At 31.4% G+C, this 12,077-nt stretch overlaps 1 protein-coding gene across 2 annotated transcripts in view; it reads left to right on the forward strand.

The window, feature by feature from the left end:
• Positions 1-12,077, forward strand: part of LOC143057106 (multifunctional procollagen lysine hydroxylase and glycosyltransferase LH3-like) — a 42,775-nt gene that overhangs the window by 638 nt on the left and 30,060 nt on the right. The window contains exons 2-5 of one of the 2 annotated variants that reach the window (XM_076230344.1): positions 1,330-1,421; positions 6,379-6,467; positions 10,393-10,529; positions 11,038-11,152. In XM_076230344.1, the coding sequence (XP_076086459.1) occupies positions 1,334-1,421; positions 6,379-6,467; positions 10,393-10,529; positions 11,038-11,152 (429 nt within the window). In that variant the 5' untranslated portion in view covers positions 1,330-1,333. Of the gene's footprint in view, positions 1-1,329; positions 1,422-4,337; positions 4,619-6,378; positions 6,468-10,392; positions 10,530-11,037; positions 11,153-12,077 lie in introns of those variants that run through there. The other variant, XM_076230345.1, reaches the window with a different exon arrangement.

Raw genomic sequence — 12,077 nt, forward strand, 5'->3', positions numbered from 1 at the left:
TAAATAGAATTGTGAAGGGAAGTAGATGTATATGCATTTTGAAGACAATTTCGGTTGCCAAATCACCATACTCCATTGTGCATGTACCTTGAGTATAAGATAGTATTATGATAAGATAAGATAATGATTATTTTATTAAAGTGTCACATATTATATAATGTAATTATGAGCAATATGGAACTCCATTTGTGTTTCCTTATTACTGACGGGCAACTGACATTCGAGTCCCATAATACAGAAATTTACACGATTATATATTTGTATTTTAAGAGTATCAAAAACGAAAATCAACTTTTACATGTGAGGAAACTTTGTAATATAAACATGTATTTATCTATGTTCACTCATCATTTTACAAAGTTTTTAAATAATCTTAGATGACCAATAGATTGTCTAGTTGATTGTTGTTTGTTATTTGTGCACTGGCTAATTTTTCGTACATATCCAGACAGATCTTAGATTGACATATGTCTAGGAGACGTGCTAAGACATATATTAGTTTTATCGTTTGAATTGTTTTACCAACATTTCGGTACATTTTATAACTTGGTATGAGGTATGAGATTTGCTCATTGTTGAAGCCCTATACGGTTACCCATAGTTGATAACCTTCCACATCATGTTGGTCTCTAGTGGAAATTTGTTTCAATGGACTATAGCTATTCTATTGATCTTTAAATATCCATCATCTTTCCGTTCTGAATTACCGTTACTTCGGAGTTGATAACATATATCTTCATTATCTATACAACATATATCTCCTATGATTTAAGAAACGAATGCTTCTTTTTGTAATTTCATTAGGTTATAAAAGGGGTTAACTGATGCAGCATTCGTACGAAGCGATATAGCTGTCCAAACCTGAAATTTGCACATGTTCACAACTTACACGACCCTATAAATACAGATTGTTTTGTGTGCAATTATTGATTGCGATTATTGGACAAATGCCACAAATACGAGTTAAATTGCAGGGATTTCAGGAAATACCACATACAAATGATACTACCAAAATCTAAAATAAAAGGGTTTTTTTTTCATTTTCGTGACACCTTTTTCGTCACGCAATTTTCGAAACAATTAAAAGTAAAATAACAAAAATATCAAACTCCGAGGAAAATTTGAAAAAGAAAGTCACAAAGCAAATGGCAATATCAAACACTCAAATAGTCAACACATAAAACAAACGGATAACAACTGTTATATACCTGACTTGATACACAGGCATTTTCTTATGTAGAAAATAGTGGATTGAACATGGATAAACAACCCATAGCAAACATTTCTAAATTTTACAGTTGCCCTAAACTTTTTTTCTTCAAACAACAGGAAAATGATAATTCAGTATGTGATTGCTGTGCTATGCTTCGTGTCGCCATCAACCCAACTTATGGATACTGAAGGGTCACCAAATGGAACCGGTAGGTTTGATTATAGTCAGTACGTAAGTTATATATTTATACATAATCGTTGATCACCTCAGTGAGTTTGGTTTTCTCGCTTGAGCCGGTACGGCGAAAGTGAGAAAATCAATGGAGTTGAGTTGACCAATGATTTATAGATTATCGTTGATCATCTGAAATCGAGTTTGGTTTTCTCGCTTGAGCCGGTACGGCGAAAGTGAGAAAATCAATGGAGTTGAGATGACCAATGATTTATAGATTATCGTTCATCATCTGAAATCGAGTTGGGTTTTCTCGCTTGAGCCGGTACGGCGAAAGTGAGAAAATCAATGGAGTTGAGATGACCAATGATTTATAGATTATCGTTGATCATCTCAACGGGGTTGATTTTCTCGCTTGAGCCGGTACGGCAAAAGAGAAAATCAATCGAGTTGAGATGACCAATGATAGATAATATGTTTATCGCTTTTTTACCTATGACGACGTTGTCAATTTCATGTCAATTTTATTAGCGACGTCACGTGCCTCCTTAGTTTCTAGCGATAATTTTCCATCTCTAGCGAGTATCATGATATAAAAAATTATCACAAAAAAAGATTAAAGGAAAAAATGCACAAAATAGCGATAAAATCTCTTTATCGCTATTTTACCTACGACGATGTCAATCAAATTCATGTCACATTCATGTCAATTTCATTAGCAACGTCTCGTGCTCCCTTAGTTTCATGCGATAATTTTTCATACCACACTACTCCGCTGAGAAAATACAATATTAGGTCAGTCAGCAAGATTTAAGGAAAAAATCGAAAATAGCGATAATTATAAACAATTGTGTATTTAATTTTACTTCTGACATTTTCTTAATTCTAAAGGATTAATTACGTGCATTTTTCATTTCCAGCTGCTAGGCAAGTATTTAAAGTCTCTACACATGAATGATGTCACTGCTTTACAAGTCTGGTATCTTTCGATGCATTATATAGTTTGATCATGTTTCATATTCAATATAATAGAGTAGCTTCACAATGAACATGATGAAGGTTTGACAATTTCAAAAATATATTTTACTATATTTTTGGCGCTTTTAATAATAGGTTACATGATATCTATGAAAATTATAAGATTTCCGTAAGGTTTAATTAGTTTTTAGATCTGATTCTGAAAAAAGGGAGAGATCCGTTTGCGCCAAAAATGCGTCCTTTTGCGCCACAACTTTTTTTCTCAAATGCTACGTTTGCGCCACATGTTTTAAAATTAGATGGTTTCATTTGCGCCAAAAATAAAACGTACGATTGCGCCAGTTAAAAGAAAATTACTTCCTTACTCCTTTATTCGGACTTGGAACCGGCAGTGTAACACGGCACATGTTTCCTTTTCTGAAACATATGTTTTATTACTGCTGCTGCATGGGTACTTCCCAATTTAATGTATGTAGTAGCTTCAAAAACACAAACATTGAAGGATGAAATCCATAAAATAGTTAATAATAGTTCATAATAATAATAAAGCCCATACGCATGGTGGGAACAAAGCTCTGTGTCATCAACATTTGTGGCTAAAACATAAAGAGCAAAAACTTCTATTTTCTATATTGGCATATCTTTGTTAAGCAAAGCAATAAGTTTTATTCTCTCTCTGTACATTGACTGTCTAATGCTGCTTAAGTCATTTAATTCTCTTCAGAAACTCGTCTTTATGGTGAAATATCTCCTAACATGTGATACCTTTTGGGGCAAAAATAAGAATACATATATAGTAATCATTAATATTTATGATAGATATATGTACAGGTAAATTGGCGCAAATGAGTTCCGAATATTGGCGCAATTGATACATTTTGAAAATAAAATTTGGCGCAAATGATACCCCTGAAAAACAGTAATTGGCGCAAAAGGACTGCTGCCGAAAAAAAAACTAAGAGTTTAAGGGTTTTTTTTATCTTTTCTTTTCTATATACTTAGTATCCTGACTACAATAACATGAATAACACGTTGCATAAACACAACATGTTAGCAATTAATAACATATTACGCACATAAGAACTGTCACCAGTACAGTATTGATTTCAATAAACGATCATTTTGATTTTTATCTTTTATATCTTTTATTTTATTTTTTCAATGCACAGTAACATGTTAGGGTTTTTTTTTATATAAAAAGCTGGTCTAATGTTGCAAGATTCTTAATGTAAATGAACTTAAGTGCCCCTCTCTAGTCAGGCGGAAACTTTCACAGATGATGTTGACTGATTTTTTTATGATACATACATTTAACTGTGCTTAGTAAACTTACGGGTCAACAACATAAAAAAAAATAGCAGTTGGTCCATGATACAAAATCATTTACAATCTGTTCTAGTTTCCAGTTAAAGAACTGCAATTCCCTCATTTGAATTCAAATGATATTTTTTTCGACAGTTTGATTTTTGGCCTGTGATTTGATGATCTTTGATTAGAGACCAGTTTTCTATTAAGTAATACAATCATATTATGTCACAAGTTAAGCCATTTTGTAAAGTTTAATGATTAATCAAATTTCATTGGAAATTCTTTGATTTGACCAAGGTTTAATTCGCTTAAAATTCTTGTACGTGACTTGATCCATGTTTTACAGAGACCCTACAGAGATTAAGCGCACGGTTAGAGGCCATGTAATTCTATCTCTATTACAATAAGATATTGATAAGATGGCTTGATAAGATGAAACCATAAAAATACACTATGTTGAAAAGCTCATATTTCCAACCATTAACTAACTTGTTAATATTTAACTTAAAAAATGTAAATTATAACATATGTTTGCTATGATTTAGCCACAATTTCAAAGAAAAAAACTTATTATAAAAACCGAATCGTCACCGTTAACATTTTGCAATTAGTGGGAGTGACTATCGGAAGGTTTTGGATCTTATCATTAAAGATTCAGAAAACTCTTGAAAACTCTAGAAACTTACGAACGGATATCAATCAAAACATTTGTTCTGCACAGTTTAGATGCGGAGATATCAGGTTTCAAATAGCAAGAGACTTTTCAAGAAGTGCGTGTGCTCTTTGCCACGTATTCCGAGTGACGTTCTCAGAGAAGCTGCATACTGAATTAATTTTAACATAAGACATCCGGTTGAAGAAGTAACACAAAAAGAGACAAAATGAACTTTTTAGTCTGCTTTTCTTTAATCGGACTTTTGTCTTCTGTTATTAAATGTTCTGATGTCGGTAAGCAAATTTTAATTATGTCGAGAATGTTGGATAATTTTATTAATGCCTGAAATTTGTTTATTACTGGATCAAACACTTTTCTAAATTATGCATTTCCACTTTAAGCAAGACCATTTACTGATTTAGCAGTAACTTGTCAAATACTGAAATAGAAACTTGATAAGAAAAAGCTTTCATTATTTATCCTCCTTTACATTTCTCCTCCTTTACATTTCTCCATCTTTAGATTCATTTCCAGTGAGAAGTGTTGAATATTCAAGGTTGCAATTTATTATTTAATGTATGTATTTTGCCGGCTCGGATTAAATTATATTTTACTGGAATTAAATTGATTGATTGGTTGTTGTTTGCTTTACACCGCATAATAGCATGTATATAATATTACTGATTTATAATTGCCCACAAATAGATTATAGTCTTGTCATTTAAAAAAGAATATCATATGAACATGATGAAAAATCAGCTTGCAGACAGCCTCAGACAAACAGTATTGATATACCTGATTATGTACATGTAGTTATGTGACAGTGATTTGATTATTCCGCCAGTGCACTTTATCTGTTTTTTTTATCCACCAACAAAAATTCACTAGGGTTTTTCATCTGGGTCCAGTGTAAAATATCCACCACTCTTGATAAGATTCTAAAATTTGTTTTTTGAAAGGGAAATATATAAATAATGGGGCTTGGTTTTTTTTGGGGGGTACATGTATCTGAATTCAATTTACCAAACCTTGCATAAGCTGATTGATGTAAAGAATGAAAAAAGTAAACTAGTGTTTTTTATCCACGAAATGTTCACACAAATGTTTTGGACCAGGAATGATACATTGTACTGCTAGTGATTTTGAACAAGGAATTATTAAACTAGTGAATCAGTACCTGGAATGATATTGCACTAGTCATGCTAGTTACTTTGAAGCTGGATTTATTACACTATTTTTTAAGATTCATACATTGATGAAGTCACAGAAGTGTTTTAGTACTCATTTTGAACACATGATAACACATTATATATAATGCTTTATTTACGAAATTACACTTACATTACCAGTAATACCTAACATATTTTGTAATTCAATTGGGTCAGAGTCAAAACATTTTTTTTTATTTTAAGCCATATTTGGCTCAACTTTTTCAAAGTTAAAAGTCTGTTTTGCCTTTATTGGTAAAAATATAACATTTTGTTTCATTCTACCTTTTACCTTTTTTAATTTAAATACAATTGATGAGTGTTATGTCATGTATGTAGTCATGTGTTTGGTTAAACAAATTAAAAATCTGGTATTCTTTGATAAAGGTCATATATATATGCTATTCTTTTATCATGTTTAAAAATGGACTTTAATATGCTTGCAATACTGACAAGAAGAATTTTGACCATATAAAAGAGGGACGAAAGATACTCTAGGGACAGTCAAACTCATAAATCGAAAATCATGAAATTAAACTGACAACGCCATGGCTAAAAATGAAAAATACTAACAATAAAACAATAAAACATACGACACAATATAGAATAAGCAACATGAACCCCACCAAAAACTCGGGGTGATCTCAGATGCTTCGGAAGGGTAAGCAGACCCTGCTCGACATGTGGCACCTGTCGTGTTGCTTATGTAATAACAAATCCGGTAAATAGTCTAATTTGGTAGGTCACATTCGATTGTATAACCCTACTGACAATGTGTGCAAGTTGTACACAATATCATGTTAATTGAGTTTCATTACTTTATCTACTATATGACTTTTTTAAAGAGTTACTGGCAGTTACAATAGCTACCGATGAAACTGATGGCTTTACGAGATATGCTGAATCAGCAGACAGATATGGAATTAAACATAAGGTAATGAATGCACATGTATACAAATTATTTAGTAAGAAAGGAGAACATCTAATTAACAAGACAACATCTTAAAAAGTTATTTAATTTTAAGGATGTGGTCCAACATCCCATCCTTGCATTCCATAAGTCTTCGAGGGAGATCTATTTTGTCTTTGAACTACATGTATTACGAAAAAGTCATATATCGTAAAGAATATGGTACATGTACATGGAAATGATGTATCCATTAAAAAAACATGAATAAACTTACTAAACATACTATACATGCTATAAGATGGTTTGTTAAAAAAATGTAATAGCAAATGTCTGAGCTGGAGATTTATACATTTTATAGTAGACATTTGAACATTCAATAATGTATAATTAAAAAGATTAGCCATTGAGTTTCCAGGATTGTAGGTACAATCTGAGCCTTACTATACATTTTTTGGTTTGACATGTCCTTCAGGCATTGTCAGGAAAAGTTGAAGTTCCGCATTGCCATGATTACCCCACACAGGCATATAACTGTTTGACTTACATTTAGAAAACTGACATGAATGTAATACTACTTTTTAAGTATGTGTCATGCATGAAAAGCATACATGTACATGTATTTTATATGTCCTAAGATGTAAAATTTTCCCCTTCTATTGTGTTATTATACATGAATTGGAGATCTCCAGATTTAATATTTTTGAATTTGTCACTTTTGAATATATTTGATTTTAGGTTTCAATCTTTTTTTCTGCAAAAATGCAAAAAAAAGGTTCATTATGAGACCTTGTAGTTGATATATGAGCCAAACACTTTACTCAAAAATAAAATCGTCTACAATTTGTTTGACAAAGATGCAAATGTGTGTTAAATATCTTTTTTGGGTAACACCGGTACCTTGCTTATACATGTATATGTATTGGTTTGACCAAAATTACCCTGAATGAGCATTTTACAATGTAGATTGAATATGTCAAAATACAGTCAATTTTGACATATTTATGATGTAAGAGCAATCACACATCTCCTTTCTGCCCTAAAGTGTCAGGATAATATTAGCCTGTCTTTAATATTCATGATATTAGGACAATATTAGGACAAAAAGATTAAGTTGGCTGATAGATCCTGTTTTTTTTTAAAAAAAGCATGTTTTTAAATCAGAAAGATTGTGATGAAGTTTTCCAATATATTTATTAATCTTAACTATGAATCAATAATGCAGTATTTGATTATACTATACCACCAGTATCTAATATTTTATAAGAATGCAATAAAAGTGTATTAGGCTGAAAAACAATAATGGATTAGAAAAAGAAGGCAGTTTTGCCCATTAATGTTCCACAAATGATATTATTATGATACTTATGTGATGGCAACAGGTTTCATTCATGCAATATAATTTGATGAAAAGTGAAGTGAAAAATAATTTCCACAATTTTACGACTGATTGTTTTAACATCTTCTGGTGACTTTTACAATTGGTCGTAAATTAATGTTATGAACATTGTATTAATTCTGTATTACAATGCTAAATTAATTTTAAATTGAATTATCTACATCTGATCAAAAGATGTTTGTCTTAATAAGGAGTATTTAATACATGTAAATTTACCAGCTGTTGTTTTATACATATTAAAAATGTGTTACAGTATCTAATCGTGTGGATTTTGTTTGATAAAAGTAAAAATCTGTAGTTTTGTATAATAAGTGTCGATGTAAATACATATAATATGGTTATTCACTTGATTGACTCAGATTTATTTGGTTACTTAATTTTAAGAGCCTACTTAAATAGCAGATCATGTATTGCCTTAACCCTATTGTACTTTTATCATAGTAGTAATTTCCTTAGTCAAATATGCAAACAGTTTTATGACTGAAATTCTTGTTTGACATTCCATTCACATTTGTGTATCCATCTTACACAATTAATAGATCACTTGGTGCTAAAATAAAGTTTGAAAAAAATAATTAACATGTACATGATGATGTATAAGAAAGTAAGGAATAGTGGTCAGGTTGCCAATGAGACTACCATAAAGACAACAGGACAAAGATATGACCAATTACTAATCATCTTACAGCCTTTAACAATGAGCAAAGTACATTCCATATACATGTAATAAGATAAATTAAAGGCCCAGGAAGTTAAAATGTAAAATAATTCAAAGTTGAAAAACAACAAACAACATGACATAGACAAACACTACAAAGACACTATATTTTGAAAAAGAGTTTTGGACAAATGACAGCCATTCAAGTGTGTTTCCTCTGATTCTCTGATATTCTATTTATTTCCAAGCATTATTGCATGTATGTGTATCATAATTATGGTTTGTTTTCTCATATCTTTACTTTTCATTTCCTGCACAATATTTCTCCTTCAATCTATCATATTTTTAGCATTATTATCAAGGTCATGGTTTGTTGTTTCATATCTGTATTTGCCATTCCATACATTGTATCTCTCCTGAAATGAAGGGAGTCATTTTGTTTAAATTATGTTTCTGTTTGTCATACAACCTTGTTTTTGGGCCATGTTTGTGACACTGTCTTATGATAACTGGCATGATCATGGTGTATTACCATATAGCCGACCGTGCAAGGGCTGTAAAGCAAGTCAAGGTCATTGAAAACTTCCATTTCTTGTATTACCATATATTGTGTGTAAGATATCATCATGACCTTAATGTAACCTTGATCTTAAGTTTTACCCCAAGGTTAAACTATGTTCCTTTTTTTTGTGTTGGCATTTTCGTTTCTAGAATATAATTAGAGTATTTCATACTATGCATAAACGTTTCATATTTGGCACATGTGTGTAGCCCTTAAGCTGATGTGTCTTGTAAATGGAACATGACTTCAATGGACTTCAGACATGTGTCAGACCTTGACTGATTAAAAAAAAAATGATTATTATATTACATGTATTACATATGTACTAGCCCAAAACCATAAATAAATTTGCTTGCAATGGCAAAATCTTCTCAATGCAACAATTGGTTTACCTTTAGTGGACATGGTCAAAACCATTAAATTGTGTTTAAGACTTTGAAAAAAAATTTAACAGATCCCCACCATGCCCATGATGCCCACCCTAAACCAACTTTTTTTCTCATTTACCTTCTAAGAAACATTTTATGCTTTCCAATAGGTTTCATCTGTGGGAGATATGATCCATCACCTTTTATTGTAAAACAGCTTATAAAATATTATCCCCACCTATCAATCTGATTCTGCATGACAAACCCTCTAAGTTAGGGATATATTTTTTTCACTAGGAGTCATACCTTCTCCCAGTATATTCTTGCTTGTTAAAAGAAAACTACTCTGATCCCCACCACTGAACCTAATACATTATAAACTGGGTTCATGCATCAACAATCATATAAAAATGATTTTCTCACCGTGAAACTAAACACCCCATGAAATTTACCTGCTATATGGTATCTGTATTTGTAGTTGCCATTTTAAATATGAGAATGTGTTTTTCACTGTTCACAATAACTGAAAAAGGGGGGGGGGGGGTAGTTTGGTCCTTTAATATAGTTCCACCTACTTTAGTATGTACTTGGTTACTGTATTATCTGATACAAAGTTCATAAAATGTAAAATTAGGAAATGTGGTAGGGTTGCTAATTTGCCAACTGTCCACCAGAGAGACCAAATGACATAGATAGTAGCAACTAAATATTAATTCTTTTCTGTAGACCTTGGGAATGGGACAGATAAACAAATGATAAATAATAGTCACTAAATATTATTTTATTTTCTGTAGACCTTGGGAATGGGGCAGATAAATAATAGTCACTAAATATTATTTTATTTTCTGTAGACCTTTGGAATGGGACAGATAGATAATAGTCACTAAATATTATTTTATTTTCTGTAGACCTTTGGAATGGGGCAGATAGATAATAATCACTAAATATTATTTTATTTTCTGTAGACCTTTGGAATGGGACAGGAATGGAGAGGTGGAGACATTGCAAGGTTTTCTGGAGGAGGACACAAAGTTAATATACTGAAAGAGAACCTTTCACAGTATGAAGGAAGAACAGACCTAATCATAATGTTCACAGACAGGTATTGAAGTCAATACAGGGACTAGGGGGGGGGGGGGGGGGGTGCATCCAGCATTAAGGATGTGAGGTATCACTTTGTCCAACACTGTTCAATTCTACATCACTAAAAGCTTTGCTTGAATGACATTTGACTCAATATTAGATTATTAATGGAATTGTCAACCATTTAAGGAAAAGTATATGGGTGCTATTTTTAATGTGTAGCTTTTATGCTTCCAGAAATACAGTCTATTCGTATTAGAAATAAGTATAAAAATGAATAGAATGTCATGAATGTATCTTCAAAAGAAGCAGAAGAAAAAAAAACGTTTATCTCTCCCAATTGCAAACTGTTTGTAAATTCTGTCCATATATTGATGACTTTTGACATAAAGAATTATAATAGAATATATCTTTAAAAAAAAAAAATTATTTGCAAATTAACATTCTGTAAAGACTTTTTCAATGTTAGTTGAGGTTTCAGTCATTTATATTACCATGTTTAATCACTTGTAATTTATGTTTTACAGCTATGATGTGGTGTTCACTGCAGGATCAGAAGAAATACTGGAAAAGTTTAAGAAATTTGATTCCAATGTGATATTTTCTGCTGAAGGATTCTGCTGGCCAGATGCAAGCTTAAAAGTATGATTTTAACAAAGTGTTATACATGTTATAGGTCTATATTAAATTTAATGTACTTTCTTTATAAATGTGTTAGGTTTTGAAAGTAAAGTATATAATCATAGTTTATAGCTGCTTATAACATGGATAAAAAGTTATATATATATATGTATATTGATTTGGATTTCGTTTTTTTTTGTGGTACATGAAATAAATTCTGTTGTTCAATTTCTGTATCATTGATTTTTATATCAATTTAAATATTTGTGTGATAAATTAAAGGAGATGCGGAATGAGTCAACAACCCAAGGAGACCCAAAACACCCCCCCCCCCCCCAAAAAAAAAATGATTTTCAAACAGGCAGTTGCCTGTACAGTATGGTGAACCCTAATGTAAAGCTTTTAAATTTGTGAATGAATTGTGCAGAAATTTTCAAAGATCTATTATTTTAAAACACCAATCTCTTCAAAGAATAAAAATATTTAACTGGAATAATTCAGTTGTTAATGTCCCCAGCTCTATGGTGGCTACAAATTACTCCTAAAGGCCTACTGTAAAAAATTAAGTAGGAAAAGTCATAAAAAAATCTTCATGAATTAACTTGAGATTTACCTATCTTGATAACATTAAGCTTTTCCCTGATCGACTCTCTCCACCAGAGAGCACCAATCCAATTCTTTAATTTGTGACACTCTTCAAATGGCAAAAAAACATCATAAATATACATGTAACTCCATTATATTCAATCATTAACTTTCCCGTTCTATCGTTTAAAGAATTAGGCCCTCACGAATGGTAAGTTGATTATTTAGATCAGAAGATATATGTTTTAAAACAACCAATGATAAATCTGAAATCTAATATGAACATTAACTTACGGCTGGGTTAAACTATTCTTCACCAACCTAAAAAATTAGAAGACTTTTTAAAGGTGTTTAAAAGCAT

This window comes from Mytilus galloprovincialis, chromosome 13 (genome assembly GCF_965363235.1).
Source record: "Mytilus galloprovincialis chromosome 13, xbMytGall1.hap1.1, whole genome shotgun sequence".
NCBI classification, from domain to species: Eukaryota; Metazoa; Mollusca; class Bivalvia; order Mytilida; family Mytilidae; genus Mytilus; species Mytilus galloprovincialis.